Source organism: Arvicanthis niloticus, chromosome 13 (genome assembly GCF_011762505.2).
Source record: "Arvicanthis niloticus isolate mArvNil1 chromosome 13, mArvNil1.pat.X, whole genome shotgun sequence".
Lineage (NCBI taxonomy): Eukaryota > Metazoa > Chordata > Mammalia > Rodentia > Muridae > Arvicanthis > Arvicanthis niloticus.
Window position 1 is genome coordinate 48,819,590 of NC_047670.1, and position 27,806 is coordinate 48,847,395.

The 27,806-nt window shown below is 48.4% G+C and overlaps 1 protein-coding gene across 2 annotated transcripts in view; it reads left to right on the forward strand.

Moving 5' to 3' along the window:
* Dennd3 (DENN domain containing 3) overlaps positions 1–27,806 on the forward strand; it is a 56,884-nt gene that overhangs the window by 19,743 nt on the left and 9,335 nt on the right. For both annotated transcript variants that reach the window (XR_013103329.1, XM_034516785.2), the window contains exons 8-16: positions 2,349–2,470; positions 6,293–6,448; positions 8,448–8,544; positions 10,092–10,195; positions 10,603–10,802; positions 12,233–12,754; positions 20,352–20,611; positions 22,101–22,271; positions 23,326–23,455. Coding sequence is in view for 1 of the 2 variants with exons in the window: in XM_034516785.2 (XP_034372676.1) it covers positions 2,349–2,470; positions 6,293–6,448; positions 8,448–8,544; positions 10,092–10,195; positions 10,603–10,802; positions 12,233–12,754; positions 20,352–20,611; positions 22,101–22,271; positions 23,326–23,455 (1,762 nt within the window). In the remaining variant the exon portion in view is untranslated. The remainder of the gene's footprint in view (positions 1–2,348; positions 2,471–6,292; positions 6,449–8,447; positions 8,545–10,091; positions 10,196–10,602; positions 10,803–12,232; positions 12,755–20,351; positions 20,612–22,100; positions 22,272–23,325; positions 23,456–27,806) is intronic.

Consider the following 27,806-nt stretch of genomic DNA (forward strand, 5'->3'; position numbering starts at 1 on the left):
ATCTATCATGGATCCGGGATAGATGGGTCCAACCATCAGCTTGAAGATGGTTGACAGATGATGGGGCTATTCCCTTTTAGCTGTAATGGCAGTGCTGCTGAGGACCCTCTGAGGCACTGCCACCCTCTCCCAACGCAGCTGCTGGACTTGAGGACACAGCACGCAGTCCCATCTCATGCTGATGCTGGTTACTATTTCTGATTCTGGTGCTCCTATGGGTGGGAGCCTGGCAGCTCAGGGCTGTCCAGTGTCATTTATTTCCAGTTACATCTGGTATCTTTTTATGTGCACACTGACAGTTCCATAGGACAGGGAGAATGGCATTGAATTGACTTCATTTTCTTTTTTAAAATTTTATTCGTGTGTGTGTGTTTATATATGTATGAGGGGGCCGTGGCATATATGCCATGGCATGTATGTTAAGGTCAGAGGACAACGTTTGGAAGTTAGTTCTCACTTCCATGTCGAGAAAGGAGCTTTCTTGGTTCTGCCTCTATGTTGTGAACACCAGCCTCGCTGCACAATGAGCTTCTGTGTAATTCTCCTGTCTTCACTGCCCATCTCATAGAAGTGCTGGGATTATAGATGTGTGTTACCACATGTAATTTTTAGTTTTTTAGAAAGATTTGTTATTTTAAATTTTGTGTGTGTGAGAGAGAGAGAGAGAAAGAGAGACAGAGAGAGAAAGAGAGAGAATGGGAGGTGAAATCGGTAAGAATGGGAGGCGGGCTCAGTGTGTAGCTCAGGCTGGCTCAGAACTCACTGTTGAAGCCCAGGTTGGCTTTGAACTTATGATTCCCCTGATGTACTCACCATGTCCTGCATTTGACATTGTGTTCTGAGCACTTTATGTATGGACAAAAGCAGAGAAGACACACTGAACACCCAGTGCCCCTGGCCCTCCTGGCTCTGTTCCCAGCCTCTTTCAGATTCTTTGTCCACCACACCATTTCCTAGAAACTTAGAGGAAATCCCGCCTCCCAGGCTGCCCTATTTCTCTTATGTGGGTGGACGGGTGGGCGGGCTTGTGTATTCTTGCCAAAGCCAGTGACTCACTGTGGAAAATAACTTAGGAGAGGCTGGCTGTTCAGACCTCCCCGGGAGGGAGGGCGTTGGAAACAGAGAACTTCACCCCGAGTGCCTTGTGGACTAGAAAAAATGGACAGCACTCTGATGTTTAAAGTTGTGTCTCTTTTTTATGTCACCCATGAAAAGCCATCTTGTTTGGGCTCTTCAGGCAGGAATTTTTTTTTTTTTTTTTTTTTTTTTTTTTAAATTCCCTAGACATATTTACTTAGCAATTCCGGTCAGGAATCTTGCAGGAAACTAGCTTTGTGATTTATTTGTTCTGGAAGATTCCAAGAGCAGCATTTTGGGTTTGTTTGCAGTTAACGCTTCTCATGGATGGAGTCAGCAGAAAGAACTAGGAGGCCCTGGAGTAGTCCAATCAGGCCGCCTCTTGCACACACCTGGTGTCGGCCTGGAGGACAGCACTGTGTGCCTAGTCTGAGGACCCATGTTGAGAGTCTTGGGGTCTAGACCTATGCATGCATGCCTTAGTACTTTCTGTCACAGATAAGACTTTATAAGTTCCTCTGTGTGCATATTTTCAGAAATCCCACCCCTTTATTGGGGTCACTTAGCTTTGTGTTCTGGGTCCTGGGGGGCAGAGCTGACTGGACAGCTGAGTGAGACACTGGACAGTGCGTGTGAGAAGGGTACTTGGAGAGTTCTGGAATGCTCCTTCAAGGCGCCATGAAGTAGTACATGTAGTATTTGTCCCAGGGATGATGGAATCTTGACAACCTGCTTGGCATCTAAACTCAGAGAAGGGCTGTGGTCCACATACAGTTGAACTGCTCAGTTTTCACAAGGAAAGGAGTTCTGAGCCCTAGCGCAATCCAGACGATCCTCCAAGACAGCTGAAAGACAAGGCACACTCTGTGAGCCCACTCACACAGGCTACATAGAGTGGTCAAAATCATAGGAACCCAAAGTAAAATAGAGGATACCACAGGCCAAAGGAAGGAAGAGACAGTGAATTAGCCTCCAGTGGGGACAGAGGTTCTGTTTGGGAACATAGGGGGTTCGGAGATGGGTAGGTGTGAAGGTCATAGGAGAGATAGAACTGACACTGTAGTAAAGTATACATCATGGACATTCTCCTGCAATTCAAAGAAGTTAGACACAGGCACATTTAATCAGATTTACCCATGACCAGAACGTCCTTCTGCAGAGGACGAACCAAGCAGGATGACTGGAACCTGGCCCTGTCCCAGGGACTGCAGTACATTTGCAGGGTTTTTAAAGTGCAGAGTCAGAGTCTTACCGTGATCTCCACTCTCCAGGAAGCTGATGGTTTGGTCCTGATAGACATTGACCACGGGAGTGTCACCTGCTCCAAGTCTTCTGACGACAACATAGACATCCCCAATGTCCCCCTTCTGCTGGCACAGACCTTCATTCAGAGGTAATGTGAAACGGTGTGCTTGAGCATGCCTGGGTTCTAAGTCTGTGTTTGCCACTTCCCTAATTTCTCATTGGGATGAATATTTTACATAGTTGGGATGTGGGCATTATGTTTGAATTTTTATTCTTTTTTTTTTTTTTTCCCATGAGACTCGCTGAGAGTCACACAGGGATTGAATTTTTATTCTTTTTGGGGTTTTTTGTTTGTTTGTTTAGACAAGGTCTTACTATGTGGTTCTAGCTGTCCTGGAACTCTCTGTGTAAACCAGGCTGGCCTTGAACTCAGAGATCCACCTGTATCTGCCTCTTGAGTGATGGGATTAAAGGCATGAGCCACCACTGCCTGGCTCTTAGTACTAGGGGGTCACACCAGGACTTGTGTGTGGGTGGGAAATGCTCTCCTGCTGAGACACGGCCCAGCCCTTGTTTGTTTTTTAGGCAGGGTCTCACTATGTAGTCAAGGCTGGTCTCAAACTCCCAATCTTCCTGTCTCTACCTCAGAGTGCTGAGGTACAGATATGCTCGCTGGTCCTCTTTGGCCCTTCTGTTGGGGGCCCTGGAACCTTGGACTAGGAAGCCAGGGCATTGTGTTTGAGCATGTGTGCTGAGCTTTCCTGAGCTCTCATGCTGCCCTGTGGATATTCCCTTTTCCTGGATGGTGTCTGCTAATTATTGGTAAAGTATCCCTTGCCTAAAAATCCAAGACTTAAAATACTTCTTTTTTTTTTTTTTTTTTTTTGGTTTTTCGAGACAGGGTTTCTCTGTATAGCCCTGGCTGTCCTGGAACTCACTCTGTAGACCAGGCTGGCCTCGAACTCAGAAATCCACCTGCCTCTGCCTCCCAAGTGCTGGGATTAAAGGCGTGCGCCACCACCGCCCGGCTTAAAATACTTCAAAATCTGTAACACTTTGAATGCTGACCCTGTGCCAGAAGAGGAAAATGCTTCACCCGACCTCATGTGACAGGTCACATTAAAAACACAGGTTTATGAGCCAGGCAGTGGTGGCACACACCTTTAATCTCAGCATTTAGGAGGAAGAGGCTGTAATCCCAGGTCTCAGGAGGCAGAGAGGTTGGTGGGTCTACAGAGTGAGTTAGTTCTAGGATAGCTAGGGAGGGCTACACAGATTAAACTCTTTGTCTAGAAAAACAAAACAAAACAAAACCCACAACTGTGGTAAAGTGCCTTCATCTGTGTCTTCACATAAGTGAACCTGGTGTTTAGGTTTGGGTCCAGCCCTGAGATGTATAGTATATGCTGAGTATATATATTTATATAGGTATATAGTATATGCATATATGTATGGGTACATGCAGGTATTCAGATTTCCATACCTGAAACACCTCTGCTCTCAAAGTTGGGTTCTTTGGGGTGTGGTGGAGCTAGAGTCCAGGGCCTCAGCACATGCTAAGCCAGCGTGCTAGCACTGAGCCACACTCTGCTAAATGAAGTGTTTTGGGTAAGGGACACTCAACCCGTGTATAGAAATCCAGCATTTGTTTTGTTGTTGTTTTTGCTTTGTTTTGTTTTGTTTTATTTTATTTTTTGTTTCTCATTTCTTCCATCATTAGAAGTTTTTACATTTTTTTTTTTTAAAGTTGATTTTAGGTCTATGAGTATTTGCCTGTGTGGATCTCTCTGTGTATCATGTGTGAGCCTTGTGCTTGAGAGTGATAGAAGAGGGCGTTGGATCCCTGAGACTGCAGTTACAGACTATTGTAAACTGCTGTGTGGATGCTAAAGATGGAACCTGGGCCCTCTCTAGAAGAGCAGCGAGCCCTCTGAACTATTCGGCCATCTCTCCAGCCCCTTTCATTAGAAGTTTGAAAGACTCCAAAGAGACGAGTCAGCGGTCAACAGCCCTAGCTGCTCTTCCAGAGGACCCAGACTCAATCCCCAGTATCGCCATATGGCAGCCCACAACTTTCTGTAACTGTTTCAGGGGATCTGACATGTCACACCCTCTTGCTCAGGTCCCACTCACTCCAGCCCAAAGGTTTTTATTTTTATTTATACACCCCATAAGGGGGCATCTGATCTCATTACAGATAGTTGTGAGCCACCATGTGGTTGCTGGGATTTGAACTCAGGACCTCTGAAAGAGCAGTCAGTGCTCTTAACCACTGAGCCATCTCACCAGCCCTCCTGAGTGGATTCTTACAGTCCTCTTGATAAGGATGGCAGAGTCATTCCATGCTGTCCTGGCTGTTTGCCTTGGCGGAAGAACCTAGCATTGTTGGCATGCTTGCTTTTCAGAATCCAAGTACAGGCGTATGGGGTTGGGTCCCTGCCATGGCAGGGCTCTCCCAGTATGAGCCTATGGGTGGAGCATCTTGCAGGGATTCTGTCCAGGAACACTGTTTTATAAACCTGACAGGTCCATTGCTTCTGTGCCTGATCTGGGCCACTGTGGGGCCTCCTTAACTGACCTAGAAGACAGAGCATGCCTATACACACATGTGTGACCAGAGGGACACAGGGCAGTGGGTTTTTTTTTTTTTTTCTCTCCCAGATTTCCCTAGAGGTCCTGGACCACAATGCTCTTCCTTCTCTTCTGATGAGAAGCTTTCTTCACTGTAGGTAAGGGATAAGAGCCTCTTTCTCAGTAGTGCTGGCTCAGTGTGTGTGTGTGAGAAGGAAGGACAAGGTTCTGCAGGGAACAGCTTCTTACTCCCAACTGTGCCCAGACAGAAGACCACCACACTGCAGGCAGCACCGCTGTGTTTCATGCAGGGGAGCCACTGTGATGTTCCGTCTCCCCTGTACCCTGCAATGTGTTCTGCCTGGCGAATGTCAGTTTGGTGTTAATGTGCAGTTACCATAACCCTGTCAGACAGGGAAGGACCTGTGAGGCCTCCCTGGTCAGGTCAGCAGGGCTTGGACACACACCCAGGACAGCTACCCCAACCTGCGTCTGCTCCTTATGGTCCATGTGGTTTTGAACTATGCTAGGCCCTGCAAGCTCACTGTGCTCATAGCAGGGTTGTGAACACCCAAGAGCCTCTCCTCTGCCTTACCCCTAGGGGCCTTGTACCTTGATTCTCACAGAGCAGGGTCATACTCTCTCCTAGGAGCACTCTCTGCCTTCTCACGTTCATAGCCCCACCACATGGGGTTTCTGTTGGCCTCTATCATGTCCTGCTCTGTGGCTGACGTCTCTGTTTTCTGTTTCCCCTACTCTGGCATAAGATCCACGTGCTAGATTGTATGGACCTCTCCCTGGTCCATACTCAGGACTGTGCCTGGCCCACAGTGGGTGCACAAAGAACATTTGTGGAACAAACATGTGTTGCTCCTGCCTGTTTAAAATGCTGATGCCCAGAGTCTCCTCTTGGGCAAGTTTCATAACCTTGAAATGCTAAGGATTGAGCCCAGGGCCATATGACCAAGCTTTTCTCAAAACACAGGCTTGCATTGTTGATGGGAAGGCCAGGCCCTAGGCCTGGGTGGTGGCTCTGGGTGAGTTCCTCTATGCTTAAGGACCTGCAGATGAGCCAGAGGCCAGTCCATGCTAGACCAAGAATGGTGGCACTCAGGACACAGAGTGGCTTCTGATCCTACCTGAGCAAAGGATGCTGCTGGGTAGCTGTTCGGAGCTATGGTTGACCCTCCTGGGAGCTCTGACAGGAAATTTCTTGTGTCTTGGAAGCAGGCCTGCTTGGATCTGAAGCAAGGCCTTCATGTGGTGACATTAGAAATTGGGAATAAGAAGCTCTTAATGCCCTCCCTCGCTGATGACAAGCATCAGAGCATTTTGAACTGTCTACCTGGCCTCTGGCCACATGACACCAGGTACTCAGCTTCGTCTGCTTTTTACCCAGAGTCCAGAGCCTCCAGCTGCACCCAGATTTACACTTCGCCCACCTGAGCACCAGCACAGACTTGAATGAGGGCCGAGCCCGCCACCGAGCCTGGCAGCAGACTCTCAACTGCAAGATCCAGCACATCACTCTACAGCTGCTCGTTGGCATCTTCAGGTATTTGAAAGTTCACAGACCTAGGAGCAGCTACTGAATTCATTCTCAACCTTTCCTCATGACCAGACCAGTGGACTCTACTCTGACTCTGCCCAGAACCCTCCTTGAGGGCTTGACCATCTCTGTCTCTCCTATCACTGGACACTTGAATGGCTACTTCTAAGGTAGCTTCCTGGGAGATGGTGCCTGTGTGCTCTGGCTGAAGGCTCAGGGTCAGTCCAGGGAGAGTGTGTTCTAGAAGTTATGAAGAGATACCTGGTCATCATTATCCACAAGACTCAGAAACCAGATGGTTCTGCATCCAAGGGGCTCAGGACAGTTGAGTGTGCTGCCTTTGCTTCTGGGAAGCTCTTTGGCATTGCCCACTTCGTGGTGTGTGCCTGTGTTGTCTAAGCCCCAGGGCATCGGCTAAGTAGTCAAGTAAAGTTTGTGTGTTGAATGTGACACGGTACAGGAACTGAGTTGTTACATCCAGCGCCAACACACATCACTTAAGGAATTATATTCCAGCTTGGGGCCTTTTCTTTCTTCCAACTCTTAAATCTACGGCATCCTGCTCCCCTCTTGCTGCTTGTTCCCTGCATCCATAGATAAGGAGGCTCTGATGCAGGTTCTGGTCTGTTCTGAAGGGTTGTCTGCTCAGGGGAGCAGGTTAGCAGAGAGCCATGGCTCTCCCAGTATTCTGATTATTCCCAAACTGAAATTTAAACAGCCTTGTCTTTTTGATGTCATCACTTACAGAAAGCAAATTGATTAGGAAGAAAATGAGGTGGTGTGTCAGAGACAGATTGTATTGTTTCTTTGCTCAAAGCGTGGTCCTGGGTATTTATTTATTTTTTTTATTCTTGGGAGACAAATATTTTTTTAAAGATTTATTTATTTACTTTATGTATATGAGCACACTGTTGCTGACACACCAGAAGAGGGCGTCGTCAGATCCCATAACAGATGGCTGTGAGACACCATGTGGTTCCTGGGAATTGAACTCATGACCTCTGGAAGGTCTCTCTCTCTCTCTTTTTTTTTTTTTTTTTTTCCTTTCGTTTTTTCAAGACAGGGTTTCTCTGAGTAGCCCTGGCTGTCCTGGAACTCACTCTGTAGACCAAGCTGGCCTCGAACTCAGAAATCCGCCTGCCTCTGCCTCCCAAGTGCTGGGATTAAAGGCGTGCGCCACCACTGCCCGGAGGTCTCTTATATTCTTAACTGCTGAGCCATCTTTCCAGCCCCAGGGAGACAAATTTTTTAAAACTGAAATGGTTGAATGCCTTTTTTTTTTTTTTAAAACAAAACAACAACAAAACAGTTTATAACCAAGTGTCTTGGTGCAAGCTGTGATCCCAGAATTTTGGGAAAAGGCAGAAATAGGAAGATCTGTAGTGCAAGGCTGTAGTGCAAGGCTGTAGTGCAGGGCTGTCCTTCCAAGTGTGAGGCCATCCTGAGTTACTATTGAGACTGTTCACCCTGCTCAAAACAGAACAGCAGGAAGAAAAGAAGATTCCAGGCTGTAAGACTCTGTGTCTCTAGATGAATGTGTCTACACTCACAGTGAAAGGAAGACACCAGGCACATCCACCTGGCCATACCCTGTATTGATAGCAGTATTGATAGCATGCCATTGTAGCTTGGGGAGATTGTAAACTGAAGTCCCACAAGCTTGTGAGGCAGGTTATGGAGTGGAGAGACTTGGCTGCACTGCAGGCAGTGTTTTCATGCCCTCTACCTCCACATTGACCTCTGAGCCCAGTGGCTTTTGTAGCACAATAGCTGATTGTTGACTGTTAATTGACATAGAGAGCTGAGGTCCAAGGAGGCAGCGGCCCTGTCTCCCAGCTTCTTCCTGGTTGGAGAAGTGATGGGGACCACAAGGTCTATGCTGATACTGTCATCCTGGGATGCAGTAAGCTCTGAAGAGCGGGCTTCTCAGCACCATGCTGCTGCTAGACAGTGTGACTTTGGGCATTGTGGTGGTTGAGCACATGGCCCACCTTCTCTTTGTTAGGGAAGTGAAGAATCACTTGAATTATGAGCACCGGGTCTTCAACAGCGAAGAGTTTCTCAAGACCAGAGCGGCAGGGGACCAGCAGTTTTATAAGCAGGTGAGAGGGGCGGGGCTGGGAGGTTCCGCCCACTTACTCCTCTGTGTTGAACCATTTCTCAAAGGCTTTTCCTGATCTAGTCATATCTTATTGTATTGGTCAGAAGCTTTTTTTTTTTTTTTTTTTTTTTTTTTTGGTCTGGTTTTGTTGGCAACTCATTTCTAAATTAGCTTTGTAGTATAGCACATTAAGTAAGACACAGTATTAAGCATGTGGCATATGTGGATACCTGGGTGACCATGTCCTCAGTCAGGACATCACCGTCTTCAGCCTAGGGCAGCCTTTGCTCTGTGTGTGACGAGAGCTTGGCCCTGGGAGAGTTCCTTGGCATTGCCCTGCTAGTCTGAGACCGCTGGTCCTTTCTTTCTCTCAGAGGCTGCCCTTAGCTGTGTCTTGGCAGCTTCCTGACATTAGCCTAGGTTTGTTGGGGAGCCCTTTGTTTCTGTCCTATCCTTAAAGACTGGCTTGTCCATCATACAGAGCTCACAGGGCTTTGATCTGGCCAGCAGTCCTGCAGACCCCCTGTGGGTCTGTTGTGACTTCTTTGAGGTGGGAAGAGCTGCCTGCCTCCAGGGTACAGGTTAACCCACCCACTTCGATAACTGGTGTGACTCCTGCATGGCTTAAGTATGCCTCTCCTCTCCTTTTCTGCCCTGTGACCTCCTGGTGTCCTTTGCTTTCTTATAGTAATCCAGGTCAGTTTGCGGACCCACCATCTGGGACAGGGCTATCCATACCAGCTCTGGGTTCTCTAGCTATTCAGACTGTTCCCTTCAACCTTCACGTGACCTGTTTCTCTTTTGCATCTTCCTGCCTTTGGGTTCCTGCCTTAGCTGTTTCTGACCCCCCCACTCCCTTGTGGATCTGGGTTCCTTTTACCTTCTCTTCCTACTTTTGTTGCGAAGGGCCTGTAGTCTGAGAGCTTGCTTGCTGGACTGCTTACCTACATTCCTAGGTGGAAACAACTGCAGTGCTGGGGGTCCCCTGTAGAGTCAGGATCCTGGGGCTGTCTGGTTCCTGAGCCTGGCTGAAGCAGCCTGTGAAAGCAGACAGAGCCAGACTGAGTGCTGTGGAGGGCAGCACTCCCTGGGGTGAGGGGCACATATACTACAAGCACAGCTGGCCAAGTGGCCAGGCAGCCTGGGCTTTTTTAGCTTTTTAGTGTTTTTCCAGGTGCAGGTCAGGAATCTCTGAGTACATAAGAACCGACTGCAAGCCTAGAGAGATGGCTCAATGGCTAAGATTGTACTCTGTTCTTCTAGTTCTGTTTCCAGCACCCACCTTGAGTGACTCACACTATAATCTCAGATATAAGGAATCTGACTCCTCTGGCCTCTGCAGGCCCCTGCATTTATTCACAGACACATTCCTAAAAATAATAAAAATAAATTTAAAAAAGCACCAATTGTGAAGTGTACTGTTTGCAGCACAGACTCCTGCCCAGAGGAGCCTGTACGGGAGAGGTCATGCCGCAGTGGGGCTGCTATTGGTTTTGGCTGGAGGCCGGAGGACCATGAGTACAGTGTGACGGCCTTTCTCACCCTCAGGTGTTGGATACCTACATGTTCCACTCCTTTCTGAAGGCCCGGCTCAACGGCAGGATGGATGCCTTTGCTCGGATGGACCTCGACACTCAGTCTGAGGAGGACAGGTGCCTAACTCTGTTCTAGGTCCTCTTTGGGGACTGAGGGCTCAGGTATCCGTTTCATTTGGACATACAAATGATCAATTCAGCGGGGCCATTGAGCAATTCACTGTGAGCCTTCAAAGGTGCATCCTCTGTGTGTCCCTGTTCTTGGGGGCAGGCTTTGTGTGCCTGGCCGGGCATCCTGTACCACACCCTGATCTTTGTCCATCTTCACTTCCTTCCCGTGTTCCCCAGTCACAGGCCTATTTTTGCCCCTGTGTTTTCCTGATGTCATGTGTGCTGAACTTAGTGACAGTATCGTACCACCCTGTGCATGGCTCTCACCCTGCTTACTACTCTGGATGGGATAGGTAGTGAAGGTTCATGCTTCCATCTTTGTGCCCATGACGTGAATTCTTGCTTTTCCCTAGGATAGACAGGATGCTGATAAGTCCAAGGAGACCTACTGTGGAGAAGATGGCCTCTAGGAAGGCCTCACCCCTGCACACCACCCACAGGCGCATGGTGGTCAGCATGCCCAACCTGCAGGACATCTCCCTGCCCGAGCTGCCACCCAGGAACTCATCGCTTCGGATAATGGACACCTCAAGCTGCAAAAGTAGCAGTCCAGGTGAGGTAGCTACTCTCCTGCGTCTACTCTCTCAACATTGCAGCTCAGACATCATAGCCTGGTTCTGAGTGAGTGAATGTGTTTAACAATGTAAACTATTTTGGCTAGGCGTGGTGGTGAATGCCTGTAATTTTAGCAGTTCGGGGGGGGGGGGGGGGGGGGTCTGGGGCAGGATTGGTGCTTGTGAGCTCAGGACCAGCCCAGGTTTTAAGCTACCCAGTGTGAATGTGGTCATTGTGGGACTGAGATCCTGCCTCCATAAAAACAGGGGAAAAAAAAATCCAAGAAACTATTTTTTAAAAAGCTATTTTGTGTTCATGCCCCCACCCACTGCCGTGTGTGTGCCGTGTGTGTGTGTGTGTGTGTGTGTGTGTGTGTGTGTGTGTGTGAGATCATATAGTACATGTTTAAATTTACAGGTGTGTGATGGGATGCCCCTGGTTGGTACCGGTCTCTTCCTAAAGGATTTGCAGTTAGATATCTACAAGCCATGTTGTATTTCTGCATATACTTCTCAAGGCTCATCCTGTTCTGTCTTACATCATAGATGTATACTGTGAGCTCCGCTGAGTCCTTACTGGGTAGGAGAGACTGTTGGCTGCCAAGCCCTTATGGCTGCTGTTCTTATAGCTCAGGCTATCTCTCTGAAAAGACAGTATGAAAATGAAAAGGCCTCAGAGCTCAGAGCAGTAGGAGGTGTGAGCGCTACTTCCTGGCTGTGTAACCACAGGCAGACCAGTTCCTTTTCTGGGCTTGGCAGGTGTGTGCACACCCGCTCTGGGACACAGCCTGCCTGCCTTTTTTGTGTTCATCCTGAGCTCCCTGACCATTGCAGGCTCCACCTTCCTCCAGCCTCCATAACCAAAGTACCACCTCTGGCATGGGTGTCGGTGTGACTGCTGCCTCTGGTCCCTTGTTCAAAGGAAACTCCTGGGAGGAGAGGGACTTCAACTCTTGGTCAGTGTTTAGTCCCCGGGGGGGCTTCAGGTCATGCTTCAGAATGCCTGTGGCACTTAGAAGCTCTGGTCTCTTTAATCCTTACCTTTTGAATCTTTGCAGTGGGAATACTGGGCTACCATTGCCCAGAGCCACTATTAAGGTGACAAATGCTTCCAAAGGCTGAGCCCTACTTGGCAGGCATATCTTGGCTTTGGTTATCAGCTTAATCTTCAAGGGCCCAGTCCTAGCATTTTTACTTAGTATTCATAGTTTTAAAAAACATAATTGTCCCATGGAGAATAGTGACTGCTACTCTGGGAACAAAATGGGCTGCTCTTTACCTCTGGGGTGTGGGGACTGCCCTGGAAGGGGCATGTGGGTTCTTGTCCAAGGCACATAGTGCTGCCCTCAACGGTGGCATCATGGGTGCCTCTCTGCCTTTTCCAGGACCATGCTAATTACATGCATTTCCCCTTGTTTGTTTGTTTTAGTTCTCAAAGTGACCCCTAAGTCAACATATACATTCAAGATCCCTGAGATCCACTTCCCACTGATGAGTGAGTGTGTTCAGGCGTACTACACAGACCTCGTCACTCTTCTGAGCAAGGCCATGGCCCTGTTGGGTCCTGGTGACTCTCTGCTCCTAGCCAGGTACTTCTACCTGCGTGGTCTTATCCATTTGATGCAGGGACAACTGCTGAGTGCCCTCTTGGATTTCCAGAACCTGTATAAGACCGACATAGGGATCTTCCCAGCTGATCTTGTCAAGAGAATGGTGGAATCCATGTCAGCCTCTGAGCGGGCCCAGGCTGAGCGGACACCTGAGCTAAGGCGGCTCATCACAGAGGTCTTTGATAAGCATGGAGAGGCCCCCAAGGCAGACGACGCTGTGAAGAACTTCGAACTGCCCAAGAAACACATGCAACTCAATGACTTTGTGAAGCGGGTCCAGGAGTCAGGGATTGTGAAGGACGCCGTCATCATCCACCGCCTGTTTGACGCACTAACCTACGGTAAGAGGGCCCCACAGCATCCCTGGGTACCAATGTGTTCTGGGTCTGCAGGTCTATAGCTATAATTCAAACTCCTAAAGATTCAAGGTATAAAAATGAGCTGTGTCCTCACTAACATGGACAGGCTTTTTTTTTTTTTTCTTGTCACTGTTCCCTGAGTCAGAACTGCTTAAACTCCTACTCATAACCTCTTTCACCCAAGAGTCTCCCATGAGACCTAGGTAAATCAGAGAAAGTGCAAGTAAGTGCAAAGCAAATACTTACTGATAATAAATCATAAAGAAGTATATTTTAACTTATGTTATATACAACACGATATTAACATTGATTAAAGAGAGAAACAGGGCTGGGATGTAGCTCAGTTGGCAGGGTACCTGTCTAGTATGCTTGAAGCCCTGGGTCCAACTCCATCACCTATAATAAACCAGGCATGGTGGCTCACAGCTGAAATCCCAGCACGAGAGAGGGGGGGGATGGGAGGATCAGAGGGTCAGAGTTATTCTTGGTTACATAGTAAGGTTGAGAACAGCCTGGGCCGTGTGAAGCTGTCTTAAAAATCTATATTTTAGGGGGCTGGAGAGATGGCTCAGTGGATAAGAGGCACTGGCTGTTCTTCCAGAGGTCCTGAGTTCAATCCCCAGCATCCACGTGGTAGCTCATGACCATCTATAAAGAGATATGATGCCCTCTTCTGGCATGTAGGTGTACATGCAACAGGGCACACTCATATAAAATAAATAAAAGAAAATAGAAAAAGATCTATTTTTTTTTTTTTAAAAAAGATGAAAGCAAATTTCCCACATAATGAGATGAATGTACTTATTTATTTTTACATAGAAAGTTAAATATTTTATTTTTATTTATTTTTAATTTATGTTCATTGGTGTTCTGCCTGCATGTATATTTGTGTGAGGGTTTTGGATCCCCTGGAATTGGAGTTACAGGCAGTTGTGAGCTATCATGTAGTTGCTGAGAATTGAACCTGGGACCTCTGGAAGAGCAGCCAGTACTCTTAACTGCTGAGCCATCTGCCAGCTCCTCCTATCCTCCTCCCCTTTTTTGATACAGAGTCTTGCTGTATACCTCTGGCTGTCCTGGAACTGACCAGGCTGACCAGGCTGTCCTGGCTGACCATCCTGACCTTAAACTCACAGAGATCAGTCTGTCACTGCCTCTCAAATCCTGGGATTAAAGGCATTCACTGTCATTCCTGGCCAAAAATTAAACCTTGAAGGTGGGCATTGTGGCTCATGTTGGCAATCTTGGCACCTGGAAAACTGAGGTAGGAGGAACTGTGAGTTCAAGGCCAGCCTAGACTACATAGTGGGTTTTAAGTCAGTCTGTGCTACAGAATGAGGTTCTGTCTTAAAAGAAAGAAAAAAATCTTGACTGAGTATTTGATTCTGCAGGGCATAGCCCAGCTTCAGTGTTTTTCAAAGTTGCTACTTTGATTTTGTAATTATCAATCCTGAGAATCCCACTTTGCATGAATACTTAGTAAAACTGGTAGATGTAGGAATAGGTTAGTTTCAGAAATTATTTGAAATTCCATCCGAATTCCAAGCCAAAATTCACTTAATGATTTTCTTTAAATCAGCAGCTCAAGTCTAAGTCATCGATGCAAGCTTAAAAAGCAATTTTAAGATAAAATATTCCAAGAGGGTGCAAGGCAAAGATATACTAATTTGCTATTTACATGTTGAGTAATGACAGTAAGAAGATATTAGAGGTCTTTTTTCCCCCCTGTAATTAGACCAGTATGTGTCTGTAAGAGCAGAAAACTTTGTATGGTAAAGACACTATCACTCATAACATCCAGTAGTTAAGTCCAAGTCAGTGCCTTGGGCAGCTTTTGCTGGTGTTATATGGCCTGGTGCTGTGCACACACATGCAGACCCAGGCTGCAGGTGAGGTTGCAAGATGCAACATGGCTGACTTATATGTGAGGCTAGTTGCCTCTGCAGATGTGCCTGACCCAGTGATTGCCTGTTGCCTACACAGCTGTGGCTCAGCTGAAGCACTCACGCATGCTCAGAAGCACAGAGGCAGTGTGCCAGGTGCCAGGGCAACCCACCTGATTAAGAAGGCTTTCCCTTTACCACAGGGCCCTTGTTTCTTGGGTTTGGCTTTGCTCTGGGTCCCCAGTGAAGCCCTGTTCCCAACCCAGGCTCTGCTTTCTGTTCTGCTTAAAACCCCTGACGACAAGATGTCCCCCAACAGCACGCAGCACTGTTGTACACTAATGGCCCGTGTCCTGCCATCTGTGGAAGTTGGCGATCCTAATTTATTTCTCATTGAACCATGTTCCTTGCCCTGACACACGCATCTGCTCTGTCTACTGGCTGTGGGGAGGGCACGAAGCTTTTCTCTCATCTTGTAACTGTGAGGCGTCCTGTGATGTTGCACCCTGACTGTGTGCTGCTCACTACCTGGCAGTGTGCTTCACTGTCCCAGTGGTCTGCCTGACTCATGTGAGCTTGCACTGCCCGGCTGGTATCCTCATCCATCTGATCCCATGCTAGCACTTAAATTTTGCATTCGTCGGACTCTGCTGACCACTCAAGTCCAGTCAGCCTGTCCACTGAGTTCACCATCTGCAGATAGAAATACCTGGAGAATGAATGTGCCTTCTACTGACCATGTGCCGATGGTTTTCTTGTCATCGTTGCCCAAGCCATAAACTTGAACTTCCATGGTGTTGGGTGCACGGCCCTGAAAGGGCTTAGAGCCCACAGGAGGGTGTACAGTTTCCTGTTAACACCATGTCACTTATAGGAGAGACTTGATATCTGCATATCCAGAGGAATATCTGTTTTGGAGAGGACAGAGATGATGGGCCACCTGTCACTTGCCATGTGCAGTAAAACATACTTCTCGGCCTCTGTGTGATAGCCTGCTCTGCTTGGGAGTCGGGGGAGGGGGGCGCGTACAAACAGCTATGGGTGTGTTATTGTGTGAAAGGAGACAAGGCATTCACAGAAAGACCCTGAAGAGTCTATAAGGACACTTTTCCTCTTCCCACTGTATGACCTCATAAGGATGTGAAGACCCTAAGGGTCCTCTGCCCTCCAGGGTTTCTGTGTGCAGTGGCCTGAAAGGAGTGACTCAGACCCATAGGGTTATCATTCTCCCCTGGCACCAGGCTGAGCATGCCTGGTGGTGCCTCTGTCTCCTCCTCAGCCGTGGTATGGCCTGATCACCCAATTACTCAATGGCTAATGGACCCTGGTGTAGGAGGAGAGCCTGCCTCTCAGTGCCTTTTTTCCTCCTCCTCCTGTGGTGGCATTTGACATGACTCCTTGGTGCCTGGGAGCCTGGGAAGTGAGTCACAGCTGGGCACCTGTTCTGTAGTTGTGGACCTGGCCAATGAGCTGCCAGTGGCCTTCATTTATGTAGTTCCTTAGTGCTCTGGGAAGGGGTAGGACCCTGCTGTCACTGCTGTTGAGAGCATGTGTGTTTTAGTTAAGTGGAGTGGCCATGCTGAAAGTAAAAATTTGGCAAATCTGAATCTTCTCATCTGTCTTAGGGTTTTAGTGCTGTGAGCAGATACCATGACCAAGGCAACTCTTATAAGGACAGCATTTAATTGGACTGGCTTACAGGTTCAGAGGTTCAGTCCATTATAACCAAGATTGGAGCATGGCAGCACCCAGGCAGGCATGGTGCAGGAGGAGCTGAGAGTTCTACAACTTCATCTGAAGGCTGATAGGAGAGCTTCCAGGCAGCTAGGATGAGGTCTTAAAGCCCACACCCACAGTGACACACCTACTCCAACAAGGCCACACCTCCAAATAGTGCCACTCCCTGGGCCAAGCATATTCAAACCACCACCCCATCTTAGAGTGAACTTGTGAGCTCCAAGTGTACATGTGAGGGCTGGGGCATAGCTCAGTAGAGAGCTTCAAGACTGCCAGGGGTGAGCCCCATCCAGTTTCACAGAACAAAGGCAGGCTAATGGTTATCTAAGAAGTTCAGATTATCTCATTTTGTATCTGGACATGTGCTTTTGATTTTTTATTACATGCCCGGGGTTACAAGTTCAGTTACAATTAAAAAGTACAAATAAAACAGATTTTATTTTTATTATCAGCCCTATAACTTCAAAGAATCTAAAGACTGTCTCCTCCAAAGCAAACACATTTATACATGACAGCCTGCTTTTAGGCTGGCAGGGTTGCAGTTTTAAAGCACTCCAGACAAACAGAAAATATCTGAACCGGTCATTGTATGAATAGCAAATACTAATACCTAACTCTTTTTACTATCTCATTTAACCATCTATGCTATAAAGTAGGGAAAGTTATTTTAATCTATTTACTGAGTTCTGTTCCTCCAGGGTTGTACCCTCTATGACCCCTATCTTTAAACTACATTTTCAGAGAGCTCTAAACATATAGTAAAAAAGAGGCCTTGAATCTGTAACCAATTCTCTTGGATCGTTTGTCAACTGTTTCTGAGTTTACCCTGTTCCAATTATACCGTTTGCATATGTTTAGGGGCGGATACCCCAAGAAGATTCCAGGTGTAATGGCCTCGTTTAGTGTTTATCATGATCTCTAGGGCATAAGGAAGACTTCCAAATAGGGAGAGGTGAAGTTATTTCCCTAAAAGCAGAAGGGACAGTAAGTTTAGGACTTTGCTAAAAAGACTCAGACATAATCTTCTCAGGAAAAGACACAAAATGAATCATGGTTCAGAAAGTCCCCAAGGATGCAACATGCAGAGACCAAAACCTGAAAGCGAGAGACAGGAGGACAGTGGTCAGAGCGTTCAGCTCAGCTGCCAGAACTGTGTCATATAGGTGCGCTGGCTTCATGACGTTTCTATTTCCAGTGAACATGGCTGTGCCACAAGACCCCAGGTTCAATATCCAGTGCCCCCATCCCGCCCCAAAGAATACAGTTTAGATTGTATTTAAAAGGCTCCTACACGTTTGTTAGTGCGAAGCCTGGTGCCGACAAGAGTACACATTTTGTGCTGCAGCTCACAGGGACTGGCTGTTCACAGGGTACTCCCTGTGCCACCTTCAGTGTGCCTCTTCAAAGTGGCATGTCTGTAGCTGGCTCTCATGGGGTGCTGCCTGGATGGTGCTAGGATGAGCCGGGGCTGGGCTAGGAAGGAAGGTGGGAGACAAAGTGGAGATTCAGATCCACAGTGGTTCACTTGTAAGAAGTTGGAGACACGGGAATGGGGTGTGGCCGTCTGTGGGAATGGACACTCTGTGGAGGTGACCATCACACACCTGCAGACTACTATGCGTTGAGACTACTGAGCGTGTGTGCGACCGTGCGTGTACATAGTAGCTGTGGGCGTGCATGGTGCTGGGGAAGCACCCTGTCTTGTAGCTGGGCTCTGCTGTAGTCCTGGCAGTGTTGTGGTATCCATGGCTAGCTGGGGTGCTGGCTGCAGGTGGGAGAGGGCTGCCTTCCATCTAACGGGGTGTCCCTAGTCTTCTTGTTCCCATTGTGTGTGTCCAGAGCACATGAGCCTCTTATCTCCAAGGACAGGCAGGCCACGTGTCTATATAAAGACATTTTGGGTACTAGCTGCAAAGGCCCTACTGTGCACAGCTTCATTGACTGCTGTGGTGTGGATGCTCAGAGGGTCTGTCCTGAGGGAATCCCTGGCTTTTTCACTCTCTCAGGCACTGGTGTGGACTGCCACTCCTTGTCCTGCCTTCCCTGTTCTGTTTGCTGGGCTCTTCCTGCACCACATGTAACTGAAAGACCTCTAATGTGATGTCTGATGGGAGTAACACACACTTATGGTTCAAGCTCAGACAGTCTGCACCCCAGGGGCCCCAGCAGGCTGCAGAACTCAGTGTTTATAAAGTGGCAGAGGAGGTCTCCAGCAGGGGGTGACTATTGAGCTGTCAGTCACCTCAGTGGACTCCTTGTTCAGTGCAGGAGGATGCAGGTGCTTCTCCTGTGCATGGGATCACCCTATTCTCCGTTATTCATCTTCCTTAGGCACTTGAGTTAAACATTATACAGCTAAGTGCTGCACCCCTGCCCCAGGTGAAATTTATTTTCTCATTGGATAGATCCAGTGACTTCAAAGCTTACATGGGGCTTGGGGTGTAGTCGGTGGAAGAATATTTGCCTAGCATGGGGGAGGCCCTGGGTTCACCCCCAGTTTCTGCAAAAGAAGAGAAAAAAAAAATAATACATATTATTCAACTACCTTGAATAGTAAAGCATAAAGAAAAAGAATTCAAAATGGCGCCACCTGGTGGAAGTTTCCATGCATACATTCTGGTGCTACCTTACTGATGGATGACAGGTGGGGCCATCTTCCTGTGGCCTCCAGCTGCCCTTATTATTTGGAAATGTCCTCTGGAACCTTTCACATTCTCCACAACCTGCATATGGCTGTATGCTTACCCATCACGCTGTAGCAGCAAAACTGAGGTACCAGGCAATTGTCACTATGACACTGTTACCACGTGGGTACGGTGATGTGAACCCAGTGGGACTTTGTCCACCTCAGACCTGGGCCTCTGAAGGCTGGACACAGGGAGGCTGGGCACCGGGAGACACAGGCCCTGTGTAAGCCGGGACCAGCTGCCAGCGGGCAGGCTCTGTTCTTCCTCCTTCAGTTTCCTAGTTTGTACACAAGCCTGATGCGTGTGGCTGCCACAGATGGGGGCTCCGAGGATGAGCTGGCATCCTCGGTGCACCATACTGGCTGGGTATTGGTGTGTGCTAGTAGCTGAATTCACCAGTGTCCTGAGGGAGGTATGCAGTGCAGCCAGAATGACCTGCACTGTCAGGGAAGGCCGTGTGTGGCGCTGTTCGCCTGGGTGTTGAGGGCAAGAGGAGAGTTTTTTGTGGTATGATGGTTAGGATGGGGCTCTACAGGGGCACATAACATGGCCTGTTTGGAGCAGTGCTTGGTATGGCTGGGGTACGGTATGAAAGGAAAGAGGGGACAGTCTTGGGGAACTTGAGGTCTTGTGTGGCTGACCAGTCCGGAAAGGTTTGAATGAGGTGCAGGAAGGTTCACTTGTGCTTTAGAAAAGCCATTGTGGGGGCTCTGAAAAAACCCAGAGGCAGGGACGGCAGCAGAGAGGAGCATGGCCTGTGCAGGATGGAGGCTTGAGTCACACCAGAGGACCGAGTAACACACAGGCTCCAATACATAACCAGAGGGGACCAGGCTGGGGCAGGCGTGTAAAGAGAGCAGTTGGCAGGTCTCAGAAGCTGAGTGCAGGCAAGGGCTCTAGCCCAGAAGAAAGCAGCTTAAGAACAGAGGGAGGTTCTAAGCCAGGCATAGTGGGGCATGTCTATGATATCAGCATTCAGCAGGCTTGAGCCAGCAGGATCAGAGAATTGAGTGACAGGCCAGATTGAGGAACTGTAAAACTGTCTCAAAAGACTGTCCTTGTGGCAGTTACTGTGACTACCTGTAGTAGGTCAGATTGCCATCCCTCTGTGGGCTAGAAGGGCCTCTACCTAAATCTTCTTCCCCACAAGCTGGAGTAGCCAAAGGCCCTCCATTCATCCACAGAGTCCTGGTCACTGGTGCCCCCTGCTGTCCATCTTGGGTAGTGTATGTTTAAAGGTGTGCTGATGAAATTTTTCCTTGTTCAACCCAGAACGTGAGAAACTGATTGACCCTGAGACATTCAGAGATTTTTACACCTGCTGGAAGGAGACAGAGGCAGAGGCACAAGAGGTCAGCCTGCCTGCCCTGCTTATGGACCATCTGGATAAGAATGAGTGTGTCTACAAGCTGTCGAGCTCCGTGAAGACCAATCGTGGAGTTGGCAAGATTGCCATGACCCAGAAACGCCTGTTCTTGCTCCCTGAGGGGCGGCCGGGCTATGTGGAGATCGCCACCTTCAGGAACATAGAGGTGAGACGGTCATGGTGTCAGATACAGCCGCTCCCCAAGCCACTGTTTGTCCTTCTGCACTATGGGCCTTTCTGTGCCACAACTCGCTCAGCTCTCAACTGAGGGTGATGTGACACCATGGGGCAGGATTATGGGGGCAGGAGGACAGTATTCTTCACTGGGTCCCACTGTAGTGACCATGTTTGGAGATATAAGGTAAGGCTGGCTGAGGCTGTGACTTTCTCACCAGAGGTGGGTAGCTAGAAATGACTGCATCTCAAAGAGATAGCTGCATGCTGACCACTGAGCCACTGTGTCCCAGAGTCTACTTGTGTTTTTTGGCACAAAATTACCAGTTTGTGTGTATGTGTGTGTGTGTGTATTTGTATGTATATACATTATATATATGTATATACTATATATTTTTTTGAGACAAGATCTTGATATGTAGCCCAGCCTGGCTTTGAACTTGTAGCCTTTCTGCCTCAGTCTCCTGAATATTGGGGTTATAGGCATGTGCTACCATGCTTGGCCATATTTTTTTAAAGAATTTTTTAAAATTTATTTATGTTATGCATATGTGTATACTGTCCCTGTCTTCAGACACACCAGAAGTGCACATTGGATCCCATTACAGATGGCTGTGAGCCACCATCTGGTTGCTGGGAATTGAACTCAGGACCTCTGGAAGAACAGTCAGTACTCTTAACTGCTGAGCCATCTCTCCAGCCCCCTTGGGCCACATATCTATCTATCTATCAGTCTGTCTGTCTGTCTGTCCGTCTGTCTGTCTATCTTATCTATCTATCTATCTATCTATCTATCTATCTATCTATCTATCTATCTATCTGAGACAATGTCTATGTAATCTTGACTGTCCTTGAGACACATTTCTATTTATTTACTACTTATTTATCTGAGACAACGTCTCTCTATGTAACCTTGACTGTCCTGGATCTATGTAGAGCTGGTGAGAGACCCGCCTGCGTCTGCCTTGGATTATAGGCACGGGCCACTATGTCCAGCCACATTACACTCCTCCAAAGGAGGAGGTTTGAGTCAGGTGCGTTGGTGTGTGTATGTAATCCTGGCACTCAGGAGTCAGAGGCAGGAGGATTATTGCAAATTTGAGGCCAGTGTGGTTAACAGAGAAAAAAAAAAAGTCTGGTCTGAATTGGGACTCTGATGATCTTACTTTGTGTCTTAGAGTTACTGTCCCAAACTTGAGGCCTAGGGGAGGAGGGTCAGGGCTGTCAAGTGTTCTCAATTACTCAGTAGTCACAGCAGAAAGAACTGAGACCAGTGGCCACTGGATTGCCACACAGGCTGTAGCGCCTGCCTGACTACTTGCTGGCTGGCTCCAGAAGTCCTCAGGGAAAACTCAAAGGTTGTAATGGGCACTCATGCCCGACATTGTGGCCAAACTCACCCCGTGTGGTGGCTTCAGGTCACTTGTCTTGTCTGTCATCAACCCGTGTGTCTGAGTTCTCATGCTGTCCTTGTCCCGCAGGAAGTCAGAACCACCACCGTGGCATTTCTCCTCCTGAAGATACCCACCTTAAAGATCAAGACGGTGGCCAAGAAGGAAGTCTTTGAGGCCAACCTCAAGTCTGAGTGTGACCTCTGGGACCTCATGGTGAAGGAGATGTGGGCTGGAAAGAAGCTGGCAGATGACCACAAGGTCTGAGGTGGGGGAGGTCCCATTGGTATGGGTGGCACCAGGTCCTGAAAGGGGAATCCAGAGCTCTTGGCAAGGAGAATTATGCTGTCTGCAAGGACACAGAGGCTGTTGTCCTGAGACCTGAGACCTTGTGGCCTTTGGGGTATGAGGAGGATTTACTCAGTTTCCCTCTGTGTACACTCAGTTCTGGTGTCTTCCCAGTGAATGGGGGTAGGGTTGAGGGAGGTTTTCCTATTGTCTAAATGGAAAGGAAACCATGTGTCAAACAAGCCAGGTGTGGTGGCATGTACCTGCAATCCCAGGACTCAGGAGGCTAAGCTGGGAGGGTCTGGAGTTTGAGGCTAGCCTGGACCATAGATCGAGACCATGTCTCAAACAATCACATAAGCAAACCAAAATAAATGGACCAAGGCTACGAACAGAGAACTCACACAATAGAACTGCTCATTAGGGTGCTGCAGGGGCTTGTACCAGTCACCAGAGAGATGCGGATGACAATGGTGCCTACCTCTGGCACATCTTAGAAGGACCAGGCTGTCTGGTGGCAGGAGAGGAAGACGGCCTCTTAGGATGGGTTATTGCCTGTTGTGGATCAGGAGTGGATTTGGTTCCTCTAAGGTTCTGTATTTCATGAGCTCTGGCTTGGCTGCTCAGCTCCACACCCACTGAGATATGGTATGCAGATGAGCTGTGTAATGGGGGAAGCCCATGGCGGGACCATTCCCACTCCTGTCACCGGGTACAGTCACAACTGTTCCTTTATGAAATTCCCCTGGCTATCTTAGTATGGTTGGGGCAGGCATGAGGAGTCACGAGGCCCTGCCTGCCTGCATTTAGAGAAGAGAATGTGCTGGCTCAAGGAGTCAACCATGAGAACTTCCCGTAACTCAGAGAAAAAGATTACGTGACACAAACTCCAAACTCCCCAACCATCCAGACTCTTCCTGTTGCCTCAACAAAACACCCTATGAAAAGTACTGTTCTCTTCAGTGAGGCAAAAGCTAGGGAGACCCTCGAGTTCCGGACAGGACTGACACAGCCACATCTCTCCTAGGACCCGCAGTACGTCCAGCAAGCACTCACCAATGTCCTGCTTATGGATGCCGTGGTTGGCACGCTGCAGTCACCTCACGCCATCCGCGCCGCCTCCATCCTGGCCTACTTTAAAACCATGAAGAATGAACGTAAGTTCTGTTGCTAGGCCATGCTTCTGTCACAAGAGGCTGTCTCTGGGGTTTCTTCTGGTTGGCATCTATCACTTAGAAGCCACCCAAATTTTCTTGCTTCCTCCTTTTACTTTTGGAGGAGGGGGAAGGTCTTACCATGTAGTCCAGCTGAAACTCTCAGTACCCATGCCTCAGTCTCCTGAATGCTGGGATTACACACTCAGCTATAATTTTTTGGTCATGCTATTTTGTGTGTGTGCTTGTGTGTGTGTGACACATGTGGGCATACTACCATGTCACGGAGGTCAGAGGACAACTTTCTGGAGTCAGTTTTCTCCTTCCACAATGTGGGGAACTCACAATGAAATTCCCCTGAGTTCACAATGTGAACTCAGATTATCAAGCTTGGAGGCAAAGTGTCTCAACACCCTGAGCAATCTCAAGGGCCCTGGTCTGCTTTGAATAGCACTATTGTCCATTTGTTTGCTTTTTTACTGCTTGTTTGAGATGGAATTGGTCTAGCATATGGCATATGAGTACCCTGGAACTCAGCATATGGCCCTGGCTGGCCTTGAACTCACAACCCTCCTGTTCCAGCGAGTGTTAGGATTATAAGCATTTGTAGGATTTTTTTTTTTTTAAATAATCACATGTAGGTTTTCATTCTTTCTTTCGTCACTTACTCATGGACCTTGTGGTTTTTAGAACACACTGGCTCCTCCTTTCTGGTGCCCCATTTTACGCTGTAAACTGCTGGTCTTGATCTCAGCTGAAGAATTTTCTATCTGGCTCAGCACACTAGAAATATCTAGAAGGCTGTAACTAACAGCCTCTCTGGTCAATGTTGGGGATATATGTGTTCTGAACCACACTTCCTGGGTAGCCATGGCCTCTCTGCACCTGGTTGGCCTGCTGACAGATGATAATACAGTGCAGATGGCAAGGGTAGCCCTGAATGCCAACATCTTTTTCTTTCTTTTCCTTTCTCCTTGTCTTTCTTTGATTTAGTCTTGGGTAGCTCAGGCTGGTCTAGAGCTCTCTCTGTAGTTGAAGATGGCCTGAAATTCCTGATCCTTCTGCCTCCACCTCCCAAGTGATGGCTTTACAGGTATGAGTGGCCATGGCCAGCATCTTTTTATCTTTAAAGGCTAGGATCCTGGGACAGAAATCTCCAGCCTCCTTCCTGTTGGTTTCTGTTTGGCTCTCATATTCTGAAGCCATCCAGAGGTCAGGGTTTTAAGTCTAGGGTCAGGGTGCTGGAAGACATCTTGAGCCTTCTCGACTTCTGCTGTTTCCACTTTAAATGGCCTCCTGCAGCCTCCTGCTTCAAGACCTGCATACTAGAAATAGCACACCTATGGAGGCCACAAAAAAGTGTAAACAACAATAGAAAGTTCGTTTCGGAGCACAGGTTGATGAAGTAGGGATGTCTGTCACACTGTCCAGGTCCTGTTGATACGGAGATGTCACCGTCGTGCTGGACCCCTTTAAGCTGTGACTTCCTAGGTTTAGGGTGTTTGAAGAGCGGTGCCACCATCCCTGTGATGGCTGACACGCTCACACTCTGCCAGAGGAACCCCCACACTGCTCAGTATCCCCTTCCGTGCTCCCAGTGGCCCGTTGGCTCACTATCACCATGGTCTTAACTGTCCTGGGTGTCTCCTGTACCTGGGAGCCTTCCTGACTCCATCCTTTCACTCAGCCCAGTGTTTCTTCAGTACCTCCATGAGATGGCTTGTGCTGGCACTTTCCCTCAAGGAAAATGTATTTTGTATGACGGTGAGGTGTGCCATTTGTGAATGGGTGTGTGCATGCCATGGCGTGTGTGCATGCAGGCGTCAGTCTTCCTCTCCCACCTTGCTTCTCCCACCTTGCTTCAGGTGTGGTCATCTCTCTTTTGTTGTTTACTGCTGTGTACCTCAGGATAGCTGGGTCACAAGCTTCTGGGGAGTCTGTTGTCTTTGCTCTCTGTCTGACCATAGGAACAGGAATTGCAGGAGTACACTCCCGCTTCTGGCTTTCCATGGGTCCCCATTCTCATACAGCAAGCATATAAACCATTTCTTTATTTTTTATTTTACTTTTAATTCACTTCACATCCTGATCACAGCCCCCTCTCTCCTCTCTTCCCAGTCTCACCCTTACAAATCTTTCTCGCATTGTCCCCGCCCCTTCTCCTCAGGGAAGGGGAGCCCCCTTAGGTACCACCCCACCCTGGGGCATCTAGTCCCAGCACATCCTCTCCCACTGAGGCTCAACCCGGGTAGTCCAAGTAGGGGAAGGGGATCTAATGACAGAAGACAGAGACCGAGAGAGTCCCATTCCACTTGTTAGGGGAACCACGTGAACATCAAACTGCACCTTTGCTACAAATGTGTTGGGGACCTAGTCCAGCTCCTGTGTGCTCCCTAGTCGGTGGCCCAGGCTCTGTGAGCCCCCATGGTCCCATGTTAGTTGACCCTGGATCTTCTTGTGGTGTCCTTGACCCCTCCAACTTGCTCACTTCTGTTCCCCACTCTTCCACAAGACTCCCCGAGCTCCACTTGATGTTCGGCTGTGGGTCTCTGCATCTGCCTCCATCCGCTGCTGGATGAAGCCTCTCAGAAGACAGTTCTCATGTCTGCAAGCAGAGCAGACTATCATTAATAGTGTCAGGGGTTAACTCTCTCACATGGGATGGGTCTCAAGTTGGGGCAGTCATTGGTTGGTTTTCCCCTCAGTCTCTTTATCCCTGCACATCCTGTAGGCAAGACAAGGTTGACAGTCCTTCATTTCTTTAGTGGCTACAGTGTTGTTTGTCAGTATTACATTTTCCCTGTCCCTTCATCTGTAGTGGACGTTTAGGTTGGGTCTGCCTTCTGTCTAACGAAGGAAGGCTGCTGTTCGTGTGCAGGCTCATTCCACCTCTCCTGCGTGTGTAGTCAGGTTTTAAAAACAGCTGTTCAAGAATTAGAAAATTAAACCTTGGCTTAGCCTCATCTTGCCCTTTGTCATGTCTGTCCTGACTGTGTGGCCCTGATGCTTTCTGGTCAACCTGCTCCTGAGCTGGGATAGCAGCCAGGAGGCTCAGGTGTCCCCATGTTGCCTGGAGACCTACTGAGCCCTCCGGGAACTCTGTTTAATAGTCTTGGGTCTCAGCAGAACTGCTCCTGTCCTCAGATGGGAGTGAAATCAAATAAACAGTACACTCCAGCTGTTTATATAACTTTAAACGCACGCCCTATCGTTGGCAGCAGTTCGTGGAACAGCTTTCTAGCTCCTCTGTAAACAGTTTACAGAGTTGCCGTAGTAACACCCAGCACACACTCTGTCCTCATCACCTTGATCCCATGGCACAGGAGGAGCCATCTGAGCTCAGGTCACAGCATGCTGAATTCCTGACCCTGCTTTAGCAAATCCAGAAATATGTTCACGTTCTAGTACACGGCTTCACAATGTGAGATCCCAAGCCTAACTCAGAAGTATGGAGTCCACTTGTGATGGAAGGTCTGTAAACACACAAGTGAAAGGACCGGAGTCAGTCACCTGAGGCAGCAGGTGGAGAGGCAGTGGCAGAGGGTCCCACCATCACTTCCGGTGTTGTTGGAACCCAGGATCCATGCGGGAGGCCTCGTGACCGGCTGTTGCATGCACTCATACAAGCAAGGGACAGAACTTGGTTGTTTCTTTTGAAAAATGAGGACAATAGCAATCACGTCAGTCGTGAAGCTTAAAGAAAGGCCATCAGCAGTCCCTAAGGCATAGCCTCGGCTACAGTGCAGGTGATCCATGGGGACAGGAGGCTAGCATGGGGCCTCGAGGGTGCCTCAGGGTTAGTGGGAAGGTCACTCAACCTGGCAGGTGGTCCCAGAAACCTCCAGGGAAGGCAGTTTTAGCACTGTCTGGAAACGTGTTGGATGGTGCAGAAAGAGGTGCAAGTGCAGTGTCTTAGTCATGTAACTAGACTAAGTGTCCATTCACAGATGAATGGGTAAAGAAAATGTGACCTCGGGCCGGCAAGATGGCTCACTAGCTAAAGGCACTTGCTGCCAAGTCTGATGACCTGAACTCAGTCCCTGAGACCCACAATGGCTGAAGGAAACAACTGATTTCCACATATGTCCTATGGTGTGTGCACCACACACAAAAATGCTAAAAAATAGTAAAAGAAAATGTAACATATACACAATGGTGCACTGTTCAACCAGAAAACATATGTAACCGCTGCCTTCTTGCCCCTGTTCCCCATTAGGAATGAGGCCGGGGGCACCTCGGATGCTACCTTCATAACACTGTTTTTTTTTTACAAGAGCGCCCTCTTCAGGCCACATATGGTCTTACAACAAACTCCTAACAGGAGAGCTTCACTTGGCATCCTGCTATCCTTGAG